The sequence below is a fragment of the Molothrus aeneus genome, chromosome 31 (assembly GCF_037042795.1).
Source record: "Molothrus aeneus isolate 106 chromosome 31, BPBGC_Maene_1.0, whole genome shotgun sequence".
NCBI lineage: Eukaryota > Metazoa > Chordata > Aves > Passeriformes > Icteridae > Molothrus > Molothrus aeneus.
Genome location: NC_089676.1, coordinates 1504564 through 1523807, shown reverse-complemented (window position 1 = coordinate 1523807; position 19244 = coordinate 1504564). Strand labels below are relative to the sequence as shown.

The following is a 19244-nucleotide window of genomic DNA, read 5'->3' as shown; positions in this document are numbered from 1 at the left end:
GGGCGTGGGAGCGGGGGTGTTGCCATGGGAACGGGGCTGTTGTCACGGGAAGGAGGGGTGTTGCCATGGACACCGAGGGGTTGTTACCATGGGAACGGGGAGAGGTGGGCATGGAAACGGGGGCTACAGGTGCCATGGGTCTGGGGGGCTGTTACCGTGGGAATGAGGGGGTGTAGGCATGGGAATGGGAGGGGCTGTTGCCATGGTAACGAGGGGGCTATGGGCACAGAAACGGGGAGGGGGCTGTTGCCATGGGAACAGAAAGGTGTTGTTGCCATGGGACTGGGGGGCTGAGGGCGTGAGGATGGGGGACTGTTGCCATGGAGATGGGATGCTGTTGCTACGGGAACAGGGTGTGTGTTGCCATGGAAACAGGGGTGCGGTTTCCCTGGGAACAGGAAGGGGGCGCTGTTTGCGGCGGTGCAGCGTGGTGACGTCACTCATGTCACCCCAAGTCCCTGCAGAGGGGCTCTGGGGGTGTCGGGGTGACAGCTGTGGGGTCACTGTGCACTGTCACTGTCACATGCCGGGGACAGCGTCACCCTCAGTCACTCATGGCAGACAGGAGCACAAGAACAGTTCTGCGTGTCCCCATATCCTGTGTGTGTGTCCCCATGTGTCCCCTGTATGTCCCCCATGTCCTCTTGTGTGTCCCCATGGGTGCTGCATCCTCTGTGTCCATGCCCTGTGTCCCCCATGTCCTCTATGTCCCTGTCCCTGCCTGTCCCCATGTCCTGTGTGTCCCCTTAGGGTCAGACCCAGGTGCAGCAGCCCTCACCCCAATCCTAAGCTCACCCTAAACAGCACCCCAGGGACACCAGTTTTCCCCAACAGCAGCACAAGGCAGTGACCCTAAATTTGGGACAGCCCCAAAACCTTTCAAGCAGCACAACACAGCAACCCAAATTTTGGGACAGCCCCAAAACCCCCCCAGCAGCTGCAGGTAGTTACCCCAATTAAAAGGCAGGGATGATGTTTGTGGGCCAGACACTTGCAGGTAGGTGTTGGGGGCTGAGAAGTTTTTGGATTTTGGGTTTTTTTAGGTTTTTTTCAGGGCTTTTTAAGGCTATTTTAGGGTGGTTTTTTGGTGGGAGCTTTTAAGGAATTTTCTGGGAATGCCAAGTGGCTCCTGCAATCTGCTATCAGGAACCTGGGCTGGGGAGTTTTGTTAACCAGGGAAAAGAGGCAGAGTTGGTGTTGGGGGGCCTGTGGCTTAGAGTGGCCATGACTGTGCCCCAGCCTTGTGTGGCCACTGGCTTCAAGGAGAATTTTGGGATCTCCTTCCTGCCCAGGTCTCCATTCCCCAGCTGCTCTTGCCAGCTCAGATCCAGCAGGGGAAGAGCAAGAATAGAGAAGTCTGGACCCCTCCAGAGCTGCCATTCCCCAGGACAGGAACCCCCTGGATGTGCCCCCCTAGGACAGTGTGACAAACGTGACAAATGTTTCCTCTTCCTTCTGCTGCAGGAGAGAGGAAGTGAAAGTGTTGGGGAGGGCACAGTTGGACACCCCCATCCCCCACAGCCTCCCCAGCCCTCCCTGCAGACCCCTCACCCCTGCTTTTCCCCACCCTGGGCTTCCCCCAACCCCTTCCCTGCTCAGGTGCCCCCCAGGATCATCAGGGCATGAACTGGGGACTTGTGAAATTGAGGGGTAAAATGATGGAAATGGAAAAAAAGAGAGGGAAAAGTCACTGGGGGTGGGGGGACACAGACCCAGAGCACATTGGAATCTGTCTGGGGTGAGCCCCTGGCTGCCAGCACCTTATGGGGGCTGTGCTGGGCTCTGGGTCACCCCAAAATCTGAGGCACCCAGGGAAGGAGCTGAGACCCACAGGCCCACCCAGCCACTGCCCGTCCCTGGCACCTTCATTTCCCTGAGAACCGAAACATGGGACCCCCATTCCTTATGTCCCACCTTGCCTGAGACCCCTATGCCAGTATTCACTCAGGGGTGGTTTGGGGTGCAGGGGCCTGGGAGTCCAATAGAAATCAGTGTCTGGTGGGGGCTCAGGGGTCCAGTGGGCATTTAAAGGTCCCAGGTGGGGTTGGGGTCCAGGGCACCCCATGATCACCCCGTCCTCTTTTTCTTGCAGCTCTCAGGAAATCCCAGGACAGGTGAGTGGGGAGCTCCAGCCATGGCTCTCCTTGACCCCCTCAGACCCCCCTTATCCCCACAGGGCCCCCCAGAACCCCCTTATCCCCTGGAGGAGGGGGAGGAGCTGGACACTGAGCGGGCAGGGGATGAGTATGGGGAATGGGTGGGGACACGGACATGTCACCCATGGGTGTCACCCCCAGCCAGGTGTCCCTTACTGTCCCCCCCAAGGACCCCCAGGTGACCCAGGCAGAGCTGCCAGGACCACATGGGCGACTGCAGGACACCAGTGACATCCATGGGAACGTGCTGTGACACTGGGGGACACTGGGAGTCCCCATCCCATGGCTCCCGTTGTGGCCCATCCTGCCTGGGGTGATGATCACGAGTCAGGGGGGGCTGCACAGGGCACCCAGTGCTCCCCTTTCCCCCTCCCAGTTCCCCCAGTACACCCATGGCCCCCCAGGCTCCTCTCAGTGCCAGGGGCACAGGACCCATTTCCTTCATATTTGGTCCAAAATGCAGCTTTTTGGTTAAACTGGCAGAGATGGTGTTTGTTCAGCTTTGTGGGGGTTTAGGATGGGATTCTCCAGTTCTGGGCTGTCACTAAAAACCAGAGGCTGATGCCCCTCTCCCTCCCCGTGGAGGCACAAAGATCCCAAAGGGCTGAGAGAAGAACAATTTCGTGAAACTGCAACGAGAGAGAATAAAACCAACAGCAACAAGGTTCAGAGTCCAAAGGGTCACAAAAGGAACCACTTCCAGGGAAAGCCCCCAATAAGTTCCTGGTGGGGCTGGGCCTAGGAGGGGGCTCTGCTGGCTCGGCTCCGGGCCCTGCGCTCCAACTGGGCAAAATATTTGTCAGGAATTCCGGTGGCTCTGCAGAGGAAAGAATCCATCAGGCTCCCGATGGAAGGGCCCGTTAGCCGAGGATGCAGATGGAGGTGAGGGTGGGACACCAGGAGGGACTCAGGGAGCCCTGAAAGCAGCACAGACAGCCCCTGACCTGAACTCCTGCAGCTTCTGCTGCCTGAGCTGTGCGAGGCGCTGGCTGTGCTGCCAGATCTCCTGCTGCAGCCGCCGGCCCTCCTCAATGACAGCCGCCCGCTCCCGCTCCCGCTGCCGCTGCCGCTCCTGGATCTGCTGCCGGAGACCTTCGGCATGGCCGCGCTGCCGGAGCTGCCTCTGCTCCTGCTCCAGCTTCTCCCGCTCCAGCTGCTCCTGAAGGGCCCTGAGGGAGAGCCGGGCTGGCTCAGTGTTGAAGTTTGCAATGCAAGGTGTTTTTTCCATTGCCATCTGTATGGCAGATTATCTTTGTCAAGTGGGCAGTTTGCTTTATCTCTCTCTCTTTGAGTGACCACATTCACACCTCCCTGGGAGGGGACATCTGCTGATAACAGCTATGGAATGTCACTGCATGGCTGATAAGAACTATAACATCCCATTGGGAGATGCCCCGCCCAGAGGGAGGAGCCAAGCATTGCTACCCAGATATAATCCAGAGGTTTTTGAGACACCAGCACGGCTTTCTGCACGGGATTCCCCAGAGGAACAGCAGCTGCCTCTCCTTCCACTGGATCTTCAGAGGAAGAATTCATCCTTCTCTACAGGACCCCCTGCTCCAACAGAGCCACACCTGATACTTCAGGAGGGCTGCAGCCACATTTCCAATGGGACTGCCACCAACACCCTGACCCACAGGGTGTCAGGCTGGGTTCTGACTCTGTCAGTGTTGTTCTAGTGTACTGCATTGTTTATTTTATCCTTTTATTTTTTTCCTTTCCCTATTAAAGAACTGTTATTTCCTGTTCCCATATTTTTGCCTGAGAGCCCCTTAATTTAACATTTATAGCAATTCAGAGGGGTGGGGAGGGTTTACATTCTCCATTTCAGGGGAAGCTCCTGCCTTCCTTAGCAGACTCCTGCCTTTCCAAACCAAGACACTCAGGGACCCTGCCACAGCCCCCCACACCTGGCACAGCACCTGGGCTGGCACTGGAGCCCCCAGAGCCCCCAACTGGAACTGGGAGCCCCCTGGCCACCAACCTCAGCCATCCCTCGGTCCCGTGTGCCTCACCTGAGCACCCTCTGGAATTCCTGGCGGTCTTGCTGCACCTGCATGGCCAGGTACTGCTCCTTCTGGGCCACCTGCTCCAGCCGATCCTGCTTCAGCTGCTGCTCCAGCTCGGCCTTCTTCCGCGCCTTCTCCAGCTCCCGCCGCCGCCACTCCCGGTCTGCGACCTCTTGGTTCCTCTTGGCCCTCAGAGCATCCTGCCCAAACAGGGGACAGTGCTGGGCTTCCCTCAGGGGCACCTATGGAAGCTCTTGGCCGTGGCTTTGGCTCTGCCAGCACCACTCCAGGACATCCCCTGGCTCCAGGGGCTGGTCCTGCAGAGCCCCCACATCCAGGGGCGCTGCCTCTTCGCCAGGGTGGTGACAGGGACAATGGCAGGGGAGCACAGCACCTGTGCCTGGGCCACTCACCTGCTCTGCCTGCCAGGCCTGGGCCCGCTCCTGTGTGGCCCTGAGCCGAGCCAGCTCCTTCTCCTTCTCCAGGCGCAGCTGGTGTTGCTCTGCCTCCAAGGCAGCCTCGCGCTCCTATGGGGGACAGAGCCCTGGGGTGGGACAGAGCCCCAGGATGGGACTGAGCCCCAGGACACCTCCTGCAGCCCCTGCCCACCCCACCAAGAGCCCACTGCTCTTACAGCCTTCTGCCGCTGCTGCTCCAGCACCCGCTCATCCTCCAGCCTCTCCTGCTCCCGCTGTTGATCCTTCAGCCTCTGGCTCTCCATGTTGAAACGTTTAATATCAGCGTGGATTTGCTTTCGTCGCTCCTCTTTCTGCTCCCAGGCCTGGAAATGCCATGCAGGGTTGGAGACCACCAAGGTGAACGCTCCTTCCTCCTCCTCAGTCAGGGCAGGGAGGCTTTGGGCCACCTCTTCCCAAGGGACCAGAACTCTGATCCTGCTGGCTGCTGTCCCCACTGCCTGAGTGTGGCTGATCCAGCTCTGCCAGGTGGAAACCTCCCTGCACCCCCTGTTCCCTGCTCCCACCTTCAGATCCTCCCTCTTCATCTGCTCCAGCCTCTCCAGCTGCCTCTGGCCCTCCTGGTACAGCTCCTCAGCCCTCAGTGCCCTCTCCTCTGCGTTCTGCTCCATCTGTTTCACAATGTCCTGCCGGGCTCTGGGAATATGAGAAGGGTTTCACTCCATCCTGCTCCCCATTGTGGGAACACTGGCATGGACAGGGCTGGTGTGGTTGGAATGGGCCAGATGCCTCCATGGGGAAGAGGGAGGGATGCTCACCTCATCAGCTCCTGCTTCCTCTGGCGCTGCAGCTCCTCCTGGACCTCCATGCCCTTCTCCCTCTCCATTTCCATCATCTTGTCCAGGCGCTTCTCCTCCTCCGCCAGTTCCTTGTGCATCATCCGCTTCTCCAGGACTTGCTTGTCCCAGATCATGCTGCACTTGGCATTGAGGAACAGCTGTGGGGACAGGAGGTGTCTGTGGACACAGGGAGCAGGGAGGGCCAGGGAAGGAGAGGAAGAGCCCGGGAGCACGAGGAGCAGGGGAGGCTCAGCAGTGCCAGGTGACAGAGGGGAGCGCCTGTCGTAGACATCTTTTATGAAAAATCCTTTCTTTAGGATTTTTCCTCCTGACAAGCTGAGAGGCCTCAGGAACAACATGCAAACAATGGTTATCTGCTGCTGTGGAATGCAACAGGTGGGTCTGGGATTGGTCTCATGTGGTTGTTTCTAATTAATGGCCAATCACAGTCCAGCTGGCTCGGACAGAGACCCCCAAGCCACAAACCTTTGTTATCATTCCTTCCTATTCTATTCTTAGCCAGCCTTCTGAAGAAATCCTTTCTTCTATTCTTTTAGTATAGTTTTAATATAATATATATCATAAAATAATAAATCAAGCCTTCTGAAACATGGAGTCAGATCCTCATCTCTTCCCTCAGCCTGAGACCCCTGTGAACTCTGTCACAAGCGCTGGCCCTACCGTGTTCAGTTCCCGCACATCTTCCTCCTGCTCCAGCCTCATCCTCACTGCCCGCTGCAGCAGCTTCTGCTCCTCCTCCTCGTCTCTCCAGCAGTCCCTCTTGTCCTCCAGCTCTGCCTTTCTCTGCTCCTCCATCTGGGCCTTTTTCAGGGCTTCCTGTGGGGACAGGGAGCGCTGCCCAATCCCGGGCACCTTCCCGAGGGCTCGCAGGGGTCACACTCCAGGTGCTGCATTCCCGACACTGAGTGGGGACATGTGGGGCTCCTGGGGCCCTGGCATGGCCATGGGCACCCCTCCCCACACCTCTGGGCAGACACCTCATGCCCTTGGAAGTGCTGGGCACAATTTCAGGGGTGCTGCCCTGAGCCCTGCAGCCTCCCCTGTGCCCCAAAACATTAGGGACAAAAGGGTTGAAGCCACCACCCCTAGAGCCTGCCAGGGAGCAGGAAAAGGGGGAAGCAGGAAGTGAAATGCCTACAAAAGCAGCGTCCTGTCTGGCTCTCAGGGTCTTCAGCCTGTCCCAGTGCTCCACTTCAGTCAGGGCTCGAGATGATTCCTTGATCCTCTCGTATTCCTTCTCCCCAATGATGAGACAAGGCTGGGGCTTCTCCTGAGGAATGCTGGGGAACACAGGGAGAGAGCTCAGTGGCACGGAGACCCCAACAGGTCCCTGTGCTCCCTGAGCTGCCCACCTGGCCACCAAGCCAGCCCAGAGCAATGAGGGAAGTGCCGGGGAAGCCGTGGGGACCCGGCTCTCTTGTTTTGGGGTGAGGCAGGAAGGGAAAGTGTGGTGAGAGTGGCACCAGGCTGGGATGCAGGGGGCACGATCCCCAGGAGTGGTCAGAGAGGTTTTGGGATGCTGCACTGACACCTGCTGGGCCCCAAAAACCCCTCAGGGCTCAGGCACAGCCTTACATGAGCTCCCGGATCAGGTCCTTGGTGATGACTTGGATGGTCTTGAGCTTGGGCTCGAAGGAGAGCAGCTCTCGAGGATGTTTTGGCACATCCTCAGAGATCACGACAGGGTCGCTGGAGCCCGTCACCTGCCGAAAAGAAAAGTTTGAGAGACCTGAAGCCCTCCACCCCACCTGGTGCTCTCTGGACACGGAGAGATCCCGGCAGAAGCGGGGGTGTCAGGGGCACATCCGGAGGGGACAGAGGGGCTGGGGGTCAGCGGGAGGAGCTGGACATCCTGCGGGGTGTAGGGGAACTGGGGAGCCCGGGGGAGCCATCGGGACGGACGGACTGAGATCCCGGCGGTGAACGCTGCAGACGGCGGGCGAGGAGGGACCTCCGGGAGGAGCCCCGGGCACGGAGGGACCGGGATCCTGTGCCGGCAGTCGCGGCTGCCATCGCGGGGCTGTCGGGGCTATCGGTGCTGTCCTGTTGTCCTGGACTGTGACAGCGTGTCCAAAGCCACTGTCGCGGTGTTGCCATGGCAACGCCCCAACAGCTCGCAGGGTGTGACGGGCCGGGGGGGAGGGGGAATTGGGGGTGGTGCCTCAGGTAGGAGAGGCGGGGCTTAGGCTGAAATAGGCGGGGCTCGGCGGAGCTGTGTCACCCGGTGTGCTCACACTTGTCCCACGTGGTGTCCTCCTTGCAGACCCCCTTAAAGTGCCCCTAAATGAACGCGACACACGGGACTCCCAGGGGGTCATCACCAGTCACGGCCCCGCCCCTCCCCATAAGCCCCGCCCCGATGTTTGCCCCGCCCTTTCAAGCACCGCCCCTCAGCTCAGTCCTGCCCCTCCACCCCAGCCCCACCCCCTCCGCGCCTTTCCTCCTGCCCCGCCTAAGCCACGCCCCTTGGTCGTGGTCCCGCCCCTCCACGCTGCTATGGGGTCTCTGCACCCCCAGACCGGGGTGTCCCCCCTTGTAACCCAGCAGGACCCCCCTGCTCTCCCCCAGCCCCAAATCACGACCGTGGAAAGAAGAGGATCCGTTTATTGGGGTACAGGGGTTGCTCCCCAACACGCTGGGTTGGCCTTCCAGCAGCCCCCAAGGCACTGCGGAGCGGTGGGGTGGGCGCAGCGCCACCGCACCCGCCCAGTCAAATAATATTAATAAAAAATTACTTTGGGCCTGACAAAACTGGGGCCGGGGGGTGCCCGGCTGGTCCACGGCGGGGGTTAAGGCAGGCAGAGGCCTGGGGGGTCCGGAGGTGCTCAGAGGGTTCGGCGGTCCCGGGCCCGGCCGGCGCGGTCGGACAGGCGGGGCCGCCTCACCCTCCGTCCTTCCGCTGGGCTCCAGCAGCGCAGGCTGGGCAAGACCACCCTGCTGAGCGAGGGGGGCTCACTGAGCTCTGCCTCTACGAGTCGAGTTCGCCCGTGACATCTCGGACTCGCTGCCTTCCGGATTTAACGGGGAGGCGGCAGGGAAACGTCCACTCCGCCGCCCGCCCGGCGGCGCCCGCCGCTTCTCCTCCGGGGCTGTGCAGGGTTCCGTTCCTCCCCTCCTCTCGGCCTTGGATGCGGTGGGTCCCCGCCCTCTGCGCTCAGCGTCACTTCCCAGCCGAGCGCGCCATTAAGGGCGGCGTGGGGGGCGCGGTGTGGCGGCTCCGCGAGGCTCCAGAAGGTTCCGCCGCGATGATGGGCCCGCGCCCCGTCCTGGTTCTCAGTAAGTTCCGACCGGTTTGTGGTGGGCAGACAGCGGTGGTTATTAGTGCACCTCATAGCTAGGGTGGTGAAGGGGTAGTGGAGGTTATTTGATGCTGGGTTTATTAGGATAGTGATTGGTATGATGCCGTAGCCTCAGAGCTTTAGGAGTAGGGCTTGGAACCGGCAGTGGGGGCTTGGAACCGGCAATGGGGGCATAGAACCGGCAATGGGGGCATAGAACCGGCAATGGGGGCTTCTCCGTGAGCTTTCGGGAGTCATAGGTGTAAACCGTATAGGGGGGCTTTTACTATTAAGGCTAGGAGTAGGGCTAGGCTTGCGACTAGGCTTGATCAAGCGGTGTTTAATGTGGGATGTGAGAGTTTAAGTATCGGGAACTATAATGCACCGATTTGGTTGTGTAGGTGGAGGATGGCAGTTAGCAATGGGAGTTAGCAGGCGAGCGTGTAGAATAGAAGGTAAATGCCGGCGTTTAGACGCTCTAACAATAGAGCGGGCCCGGCCCGCACTGCCGGGGCGGAGGGCGATGGGGTGGCCGGTTCGGACCCCCGCGCCGCTCTGCCGCCATGTTGCGGCTCCTCATGGCCGGGCGCCCTTTCACGGCCCGTTCCGGCCGGGCCCGCCTGTCCTGCCGGGGATCCAGTTCTCGGGCTTCCAGAGCTGCTGGAGCGGGTCTAGAGGAGGCCACGGGGAGGCTCCAAGGGCTGCAGCCCCTCCGGGAATCGCCCCCAGCTCCCCCTCACAGCTCCCTGCCCACAGCCTCTGCCGCGCCCTGCGCGGGATACCCCGGACCCCGCCGCCCTCAGACCTTTTCTGGCAGCGTTCCGTGCTCGCCTCTTTCTCAGCACGTTGCTTTGTCCTGCCCTGTTTGAACCCCATGTGAACCCCAGTTCTTGGGAGCTTCTGGAGCGGGTCTAGAGGAGTCCACAGAGATGATCCAAGGGCTGCAGCCCCTTCGTAAATCGCTGCTGCCCCCAGCTCCCCCTCACAGCTCCCTGCCCACAGCCCGGAGCCCGCTGCGTTCAGACCTTTTCTGGAAGCGTTCCTTCCTCGCGTCTTTCTCAGCACGTTGCTTTGTCCTGCCCCGTTTGAACCCCAATTCTTGGGCCTCTGGGGCTGCTGCAGTGAGTCCAGAGGAGGCCACAGAGATGATCCAGGGGCTGCAGCCCCTCTGCTCTGGACACGGGCTGGGGGTGTTGAGCCTGCAGAAGTAGAAGCTCCAGGGAGACCTCAGAGCCCCTTCCAGGGCCTAAAGGGGCTCCAAGAGGGCTGGAAAGGGACTTCAGGCAAGGGCCGGTAGTGATAGGGTTAGGTGGGATAGTGGGAAGAAATTCTTCCTTGCGGCAGTGGTAGGGCCTTGGCACATATTGCTCAGAGGAGCTGTGACTTCCCCATGCCTGGAAGTGTCCAAGGCCAGCTTGGACAGAGCTTGGAGCTCTGCTCTAGTAGGTGTCCCTGCCCATGAAAGGGTTTTGGAATGAAATAGTCTTGAAGGTCCACTCCAACCCAAACCATTCTGTGATTCTCTCACCTTCTACCAACATGAGGTATTCCCGGGTTTGTTTTTTTTTTTTCCTGTTTGGGTATCTCGTTGTCTTCTCCATCCATTCTGCTCTCTATTAACCCAATAGGCAGACTATCATAGCCCAGCACCCCTTTTCTGTAAGCCTGCTTGCCTGAGACCTGGTGCTGCTCTTGCTGTTGTTTCCTTTTGTTCTGTCTTACACCTCCCTGTGCATCTGCTCCCGAATAAATCCGGGCGTGCTCGGGCCGGGCTTTCAATAGCAGAAAAGCATCCCTGAGCCCAAATGTGCCCTAGGGCTGAGTTTGTTGACAGCTGGGTTCCAGCTGTGGTTGTGAACCACTCGGTACCCCAGCTGCTGCTCACCCTCACGTGCCAAAATAACCTTGATGGATTAACTTAATGATCACCCTTACAGTTCTGCTCACTGTATGTGAGCCTCTGTAACTTTTTTTGACTGAAGGCTCCTGCACAATAGCAGCTCCTCAGCTTTGGGAGATCTGGCAGATCCCAGTGAGTCCCTGCAGTTTGATTTTTCTGGGGTAATAGGTCCTGTTTCGGGGTTGCAAAGCTTTGTCTCAGGATGCTAACAAGGAGTTGTGTTATAACAGGGAGTGTTGGTTTTCACTAATAGTTTTCTAACAATATATTTCTCATAATGACTGCAGTATTTGTATTAAAACTCTGAATTTCAATCTGGTCACGTGTTGAATGGGTGACTGAGAGGTGACTGCATCCTTGATGTTTTGTACTTGATTAATTTTATTTTTTCTGTATTCTTTAGGTCAGAATACAAAACGTGAGTCTGGAAGAAAAGTCCAGACAGGAAACATCACTGCTGCAAAGGTACCAAATTCTCAGGCTGTGTGTGTGTGTATTTATATATTTCAGAGGGAAAACTGAATGTGGAGCATATTTTCTCTATTTGATATGAATGTAGAGTAGAAGAGGAAGCAACATAGAAAATAATTTTCTATGTTAGCAGAAGATTCCTGTACTATTACATAAAAAATTCTGTATAAAACCAAAATATCTGCATTGTTCATGTAATGGGTACCCTATAAATCACCATGGAGGGATTTAGCTAACCAAACTCCTTTTCTCTGCAAAGTCTGAAAGTGTCTCAGTTTTGACATCTGACTGAGATAATAATTCAGTGTGGTTCCAGTGTCTTGATAATCCCCATATTCTCATTTCCATACAATTCTTAACCGTGGCTGCACCTCAACAACACAATCAACCCCACAGCAGAGTTGTTGGATGACTTTAAATTTTGCAGGGGCTGCTGATTTCACAGTGGGGATTTTTTGGGGCTTTTTGATGCCCTCCTGTATAACCTCCTTTCTTTGATTCCTCCCAGACTATTGCCGACATTATCCGAACATGTTTGGGACCGAGAGCGATGATGAAGGTAAGAATTCGTGCTGCAGCTGGTTAGAAGTGAGACCCACGTGGGACAGAGCACTCAAGTGTTGATTCTCTTCTTGCAGATGCTTTTGGACCCCATGGGTGGGATTGTGATGACCAACGATGGCAATGCTATTCTTAGAGAAGTGAGTTTCCCCTCAAGGGTTTTCTTGTTAAACATTAAATCAGTATGTGCCAAATTTTGGATGGCAGTGGGAGCTGTGTGATCTCCCCTGCTCCAAGAAAGGTTCTCACTGGGGAGAAATGAAACATGTCAAACATACCCAGCAGGTATTCTTGCTGTACAGAAATGCAGGTTTGATCCTACAGTGGGAAGTTTTCATGGAGTATTTACAAAACTGATGCAAGTTCTTTGGGAATTGGAGCTGTTATCAACTGCACTGAGACATTTTGGGTAGATGGTGTTCACAATGCCACATGATGAGACCTGGAAATCATTATTGTTAAAAGAACATCCTAAAAACTGAAATGCCTGAAAAACAGCAAAGAGACACAATCCTGTCAAATACAAGGGCTTGATTTTGGTCTCAGAAAGGAAGAAAAAGCCTTGCTGTTGTTGGACAGAATGCCTTTAATTGTATTAAAGATGTGGTGTTTGTTGCATTGAGTGATGTGAGACGTTTCTGCTTTGATATTCTGAAATAATAATAATAATAATAATAATGATAATAATAATAATTTTATATTAATATTTATATTAATGCATATTATTTGTATTAATGCATATTATTTATATTAGTGCATATTATTTGTGTCTTAATGCATATTATTTATATTAATACATATTATTTATATACAATTATATAATTATATTATTTGTGTTATATTTATATTATTATATCCAATATAAATTATATGTATATAAAATAGAAATAATATTCAAATCCATGCCCCATCCTTGCTCCTGCCTAGATTCAAGTCCAGCATCCAGCTGCAAAATCCATGATAGAGATCAGCCGCACTCAGGATGAAGAAGTTGGAGATGGGACCACATCTGTCATTATTCTTGGTAAGGAGACTGACTCCAACACTTTATTCAAGGCTAAAATTCACTCTTTTTTCCTAAGCAAAGCCTGTGATGAGACACATCCTAATTATTTACTAATCTTGAAATGGAGAGGAGGAGTTTTGACTGTGAGGCCCTGACGTGATCAGCTCCACACTTTGGGAAGTTGTTCTTCCCCCATGATAACCCCAGTTAAGAGTAAAGAAATGTGTGGGTGTTATTAGAGCAGACATATTTTTTTCTGGTATGTGCTCTCCTTTCTTGACTGTTGGTTGTCCTACTAACTTGAAGAATTTTGATTTATTTTAAATTTATTTTTTGTTGTTTTTAGCTGGAGAGATGCTCTCTGTTGCTGAACACTTCCTTGAGCAGCAGATGCACCCAACTGTGATCATCTGGGCTTATCGTAAGGCTCTGGATGACATGATCAGTATTCTGAAGAAAATTGGGTAAGTTTGGGCTGGTGGGAGTCAGAGAGGAGGGATTGGGGCTTTCTGTACTGCTTGGAGCTGCCCCTTCAAGCACTCAAACACAGCTTAGCAAAACTGGACAGGGAGTCCAAAGGGTTAAGGTTGTTGCTTGGAATTAACAACGGTTAATTTGGTTTTTCCTTTATCTCAGAACTTTGGTTTTTGGTTTTTCCTTTATCTCTGGTTTTTCCTTTATCTCAGAACTCTTTGGTTTTTCCTTTATCTCAGAACTCCAGTGGATGTGAACAATAAAGAGATGATGCTTAAAATAATTAAGAGTGCAATAAACACCAAGGCAATCAACCGCTGGTCTGACCTGGCCTGCAGCATTGCTCTTGATGCTGTAAAGACTGTGGAGTTTGAAGAAAATGGCAGAAAAGAAATTGATATTAAAAAATATGCAAAAGTAGAAAAGGTGAGTTTGTCCTGAACTGTTTCTTATCCTTGTGCTCCTTTCTTGTTCTGAACTGGTTTATTGCAGGGTGTGTTGGGAAGAATTTGGTGTTATTTCTCTGCAGTCTGCAGACATAATCCTTGATTATTTCAGGATGATTTATTTTAATCCTTTATAATTTCAGTCAGTGTTGTCAGCCATGCTGTGGCTGCTATTTCAACTCTTTTAAAAAAAGAGTACCTGTCAAAAATATCATTTCAGTTGGATTTGGAGCATGGAAAATTAAACATGTTGTCACACAATAGAATGTTAAAAGTTTCTTAAGTTCTTTCACAACTTCCCACTTAAAATCTAAATCAGTGTGTGCTTAAAATTAAACTTTGTGTAGTGATCTGGACTCGCTGTGGTTACCTGGAAGATGTTTTTGTAAACTAAACTGACTGACCTCATTTCCTGCCTTGTGTCTGTCAGATCCCAGGTGGTTTTAGTGAGGACTCGTGCGTTTTGCGTGGGATTATGGTGAACAAGGACGTGACCCATCCCAGAATGCGCCGCCTCATTAAGAACCCGCGCATCGTCCTCCTGGATTGCTCCCTGGAGTACAAGAAAGGAGAGAGCCAGGTGAGAGAAACCTGCAGCTCTTCATTTAGAATGAGTAAAACAAACAGATGCAGGTGGGTTTTTAAAGCTGCAGGTGGGGAAAGGATTTCTGTGCTCTACTTTTCAGAGACCTATGGAATGTAGGGGCTAATTCTGCTTCAGAAAAATAGGAGTGAGGTTACAGCATTTCAATTGAAGCAGCTACAGTGATTTGTGATTTATCGAAATATGGGGGCTAATTCTGCTGTGGGCTTCTGTGACCGTGGTCACAAGGGTTTTCAGGATGAAGAAGAGACGGGAATGTTGACTCCATGATCAGAAGGCTTGATTTATTATTTTATGATATATGTTGCATTAAGACTATACTAAAAGAAATAGAAAGGAAAAGGTTTCTTCAGAAGCTAGCTAAGCTAAGAATAGACAAGAATGAATAACAAAGATCTGTGTCTCAGACAGAGCAAGAGCCAGCTCTGCCATGAGTGGTCAGGAAATCCCAACATCCACAGGAGACCAATCCCAGGTCTACCTGTTGCATTCCACAGCAGCAGATAACCATTGTTTCCTTTTGGTTGCTGAAACTGCAGCTTCTCACAAGGAAAAATCCTAAGAAAGGATTTTTCATGGAAGATGTCTGCTGTGGGCTTCAGAAAAATAAGAGTGAGGCTACAGCATTTCAATTGAAACAGCTACAGTGATTTGTGATTTATCTAAATGTGGGGGCTAATTCTGCTGTGGGCTTCAGAAAAATAGGAGTGAGGCTACAGCATTTCAATTGAAACAGCTACAGTGATTTTGTGTATCTAAATGCTGGTCAAGAGCAAAAGAAATATTTCTGAGCTTGAACTAAGGTTACTGCTCAGCTGGCACAGTGTCACAGTTTATTTGATCAATGTTTTCATCCCTGACTTTTCCCCTGGTTGTACTGGAGGAGCTGAGCTGCTTGAGGCTGAGGAGGGTGTGTCTAATAGTGTGAAGGTTGGAATGAACACCTCAGCTGTTTGCACCTCTTTTGTACAGACTGACATTGAAATTACTCGGGAGGAAGACTTTGCCCGCATCCTGCAGATGGAGGAAGAGTACATTCAGCAGATGTGTGAGGATCTGATAAGAGTCAAGCCAGATCTGGTCATCACAGAAAAAGGAGTTTCTGGTAATGGCACATGTGATCCTTTGTGTTGAATTCATCTCAGTGAGGTTCATGGTATTAAATGCACTGCTCAGGAAATTAGGAAAAAACCCAACCAAAACTAAAAACACAGCAGCAAACTAATGCAGCTCCTCCCAAACTTGGTGTACACCAGCAAAAAGGGCATTGAGGTTCATCCTTGATGTTGCTTTGTGAAAGTAGACTCCTACAATGATATTTTGCTTTTCCAGCAATTTGGGAAAGATACCAAAACACAAGTGAAGCTGAGTTTTAAGCCCTGGAGAGCTGTGCTGCCATTTTGCCTTGCAGCCTGGTTTAAAAAGCTGCATTTGGGTGCTTTTCTCCTGTAACCCCTTTTGCTTCAAAGACTGGAATGAAAATAGCTGGATTGATAACTGAGAAACAGATGAAATTTAGCATGATGCTGCTGGTTCATTACTGAACTTCCACAAACCTGGTTTCAGACCTGGCCCAGCACTACCTGATGAGAGCCAACATCACCGCCATCCGCAGGGTGCGGAAGACTGACAACAACCGGATTGCCAGGTGGGCTTTGGCTCCTGCCTGGAGCTCGTTCCCACTGTGCCTGACACAGACTCGTTGTGCTCCCACCCTCTCAGCTCTGATTTGGGGGTGTCTGATGCTTTGCTTTGGTGTGCCAGGGCCTGTGGCGCTCGCATCGTCAGCCGCACCGATGAGCTCCGGGAGGAGGATGTGGGAACTGGTGCCAGGCTCTTTGAAGTGAAGAAAATAGGAGATGAGTATTTTGCTTTCATCACTGATTGCAAAGATCCTAAAGCTTGCACCATCATCCTGAGGGGAGCCAGCAAGGAAATCCTAGCGGTGAGTGAGTGCATGGGCTGCTTCACCTCCTGTGCCAGCCACCCTCGTGGTGAGCACACTGTGGGCTGGCCTTTCAGCTGGTGGGGTGCTCCAGGTAATAATGAGAAGGGCAGTGGAGCTGAGGAAGGGTCTGGAACACAAGGAGGAGCTGGGGGGCTCAGCAAGCACCTTATTGCTCCCTATTTAGTCAGGCTCTTCACCCTAGAAACAAATTACAGGGCAAGTGTGGAGAGCTTTGTGGATAATTGGCTGGCTGAGAAAGGCCACTTTGGTGTGATACCGTTGGATAAGGATAGGGGAAACAAGCTGGGGATTAAGTAGTCAGTGTCCAATCACTGACAAGGGTCATGGTGACCTTTGCTGCAACATGAAGATGGGGGAGAAAATCCTTTGCCAGAAAAATGAAGATAGCCTAGGTAGAATAGCCACAAGAATGTAAACATAGAAACAAAATAATCATTAGAGCATAGAAGTAGGTGTGGTTGATTTAAGTGTCTTTTAACCAATAATGAGCTCAGCTTTTGCAATATGTATAAGCTTCGTTAACACCAATATAAATATGTGTGAGCTATCAATAAACTTCGAGATTTGCTGTTCACGCATATTGTGTGAGGCAATTCTCCCGCCGTTCACGACAGGCAAGTGGAAGCGGCCTCAAGTTGCACCAGGGGAGGTTTAGATTGGCCTCAAGTTGCACCAGGGCAGGTTTAGATTGGCCTCAAGTTGCACCAGGGCAGGTTTAGATTGGATATTAGGGGAAATTTCTTCATGGAAAGTGTGGTCAGACCCTGGCACAGGGCACCCAGGGCAGTAGTGGAGTCACCATCCCCGGATGGATTTAACAAATGTACGGATGTGGCACCCTGGGACTTGGCTTAGCAGTGACCTTGGCAGTGCTGGGGGAATATTTGGACTCTTTTATGCTCAGAGAACTTTCCAGCCTCGAGAACGTTGTGACTGTGTGGCTGTTGCAGGAGGTGGAGCGCAACCTGCAGGACGCCATGCAGGTGTGCCGCAACGTGCTCATGGATCCGCAGCTGGTGCCCGGCGGGGGAGCCACTGAAATGGCCGTGGCCCATGCACTGACAGAGAAGTCCAAGGGCATGACAGGAGTGGAGCAGTGGCCCTACCGTGCAGTGGCCCAGGCCCTGGAAGTGATTCCCCGCACGCTGATCCAGAACTGCGGCGCCAGCACAATCCGGGTTCTGACTTCGCTCAGGGTAAGGAATGTGGCAGCAGGAGAGAGTCAGCCCTTCCCTGCTTCAGCAGCTCCAGCTGGGGTCAGGCACTGTTCAGGACGGTGCCCTTGTTGTGCTGTCAGTGATGGGTTCTTGTGTAAACTCCAAAATCAAGAATATTCCAATGACCTGTTACAGTTTCCTCAGCCCATAGTTGGGCTGGGGTTCACAGGGGTCCCAGGAAAAGGGAAGAGATGAGAATCTCGACTCCATGTTTCAGAAGGCTGATTCATTATTTTCTTATATATGTTATATTAAAACTATATTAAAAGGAAGGATTTCATCAGAAGGCTTGAAAGGAAAAACAATGGAATGATAATAAAATCTTGTGACTGACCAGCAAGTCCAAGACTGTGATTGGCCATTAATTAAAAACAAGCACGTGAGACCAATCCCAGATCCACCTGCTGCATTCCACAGCAGGAGATAATAATTGTTTACATTTCATTTCTAAGGCCTCTCAGCTTCTCAGGAGAAAAAATCCTAAGGAAAGGATTTTTCAGAAAACATGTCTGTGACACACAGTCAGTTTGAGACTCCGGAGGGGAAATTGCCACCTCACCCACCCTGTCCTTCTGCTTCCAGGCCAAGCACACTCAGGAAGGCAGCCAGACATGGGGGGTGAATGGGGAGACTGGAGCCCTGGTTGACATGAAGGAGCTGGGGATCTGGGAGCCCTTGGCTGTCAAGCTTCAGACCTACAAAACAGCCGTGGAGGTAAGGAGAGGTGGAAACTTCAGAGCCTCTGTGGGTATCATCTGGGGCAGGAGGACATCCTGCCCTGCATGCTGGGGTGTTTGGGTGGGCATCACACCCAGTGCAGGGCATGCTGGTGTCTGAGAACGAGGGGTGTGGGAGCCCAGCCTCAGGCTTTTGATCCTGCAGCTGAATTTGATCATATTTCATCCCACCTTTCCCTGCAAACAGTGCAGAGTGCAGTGCCAGGCAGAGCTGGGCCTGAGCAATCCCGTGCCACAAATGCTGGAATCATGAGTGGCGGTGGGAGCTTGATCCCTTTGGCTGGCTGGGGCTGCCATGTCTCAGCTGCAATGGGAACGTTGTAGACCCTGCCATTACCTTGCTGGTGTTCCTCGAAGGGATACTGTGTCCTTTCTGTATCAATCAACAGGAAAAAAAAGGGTGTCCTTGTTTCCATGGTGGTGGGAGAGCAGCCCCTTGCTGCTCCCACAAGCCTGTGAGACACCATTCCCCTTTCCTGTGCTGAAAGAGCCATTTCAGCCCAGAGCTGATGATTGTGTGGTGTGAAAGCTGGGCAGCTTGGGTTTTGTGTTTTGTGTTTTGTGATGAGCTCTGAATGAGCCCTGGCCCTGGGCTTTCTCTGCAGACTGCAGTTCTCCTCCTCCGTATTGACGACATCGTTTCGGGGCACAAAAAGAAGGGTGACAACCAAAGCAAGCAGTCTGCAGCACCAGAGCCAGCCCAGGAGTGAGAGGTTGAGTCTTCCCAGGGGGGAGAACCACCTGCCTTGACCTGGACATGGGAGAAGCTCAATGCAGTGGCCTGGTCTCAAGGCTGAGCCTGGAAAAGTTTGTTTAAAGTCCAGGAGGGATGGAGAATACCCTGGGCATGGGGAAAAGGTGCAGTGGCTCTTGGCAGCACTGCACTGCTTGTGGGGTGAGGGTTACTGAGTGAAAATTCTCTTCACCTCGAAATAAATGCGTTGTTTCAGGCTGTTTCTGTCTTTAATCCTTGTGCTGGGGTCCGTGCCAAGCCCAGGAGGTTCAGCAAGGCCAAGGGCAGGTGCTGCACCTGCATTGGGGCACCCCAAAACACAAACAGGCTGGGGGAGAATGGATGGAGAGCAGCCCTGGGAAGGATGTGGGGCATGGGACATTGACAAGAAGCTCAGCACGCTGTGG

General features: G+C 52.9%; 2 protein-coding genes and 1 long non-coding RNA gene across 3 annotated transcripts; 2 read left to right on the top strand and 1 right to left on the bottom strand.

The window, feature by feature from the left end:
* Positions 1-34: 34 nt before the first annotated feature.
* On the top strand, positions 35-3039 carry LOC136568197 (uncharacterized). Its single transcript, XR_010785189.1, has 3 exons — positions 35-104; positions 2093-2114; positions 2960-3039. It is a non-coding gene; the product is annotated as an uncharacterized lncRNA (long non-coding RNA).
* LOC136568182 (cilia- and flagella-associated protein 45-like) lies at positions 2762-7542 on the bottom strand. Its single transcript, XM_066568059.1, is given in 12 exon segments — positions 2762-2973; positions 3101-3325; positions 4172-4365; positions 4579-4692; positions 4800-4946; positions 5148-5277; positions 5400-5578; positions 6102-6257; positions 6580-6721; positions 7017-7174; positions 7177-7322; positions 7325-7542. Coding segments are annotated over 12 exon segments (1884 nt in total). The 5' UTR covers positions 7539-7542; the 3' UTR covers positions 2762-2894.
* A 1071-nt stretch (positions 7543-8613) lies between these two features.
* CCT3 (chaperonin containing TCP1 subunit 3) lies at positions 8614-19058 on the top strand. Its single transcript, XM_066568061.1, has 14 exons — positions 8614-8717; positions 11023-11084; positions 11599-11649; positions 11729-11791; positions 12579-12675; positions 13004-13121; positions 13371-13557; positions 14008-14157; positions 15154-15286; positions 15748-15829; positions 15946-16126; positions 17101-17346; positions 17950-18081; positions 18710-19058. Exons 1-14 carry the CDS (start codon positions 8687-8689, stop codon positions 18812-18814), a joined length of 1638 nt encoding a protein of 545 aa, XP_066424158.1. The 5' UTR covers positions 8614-8686; the 3' UTR covers positions 18815-19058.
* Positions 19059-19244: the final 186 nt, after the last annotated feature.

Bases quoted from the DNA above. Each gene is read 5' to 3' on its own strand.
- CCT3 (XM_066568061.1), top strand. From the start codon at position 8,687: ATGATGGGCCCGCGCCCCGTCCTGGTTCTCA. The intron at 15,287-15,747 runs GTAATGGCACAT...ACCTGGTTTCAG, and splicing joins CACAGAAAAAGGAGTTTCTG to ACCTGGCCCAGCACTACCTG. The intron at 17,347-17,949 runs GTAAGGAATGTG...TTCTGCTTCCAG, and splicing joins GGGTTCTGACTTCGCTCAGG to GCCAAGCACACTCAGGAAGG.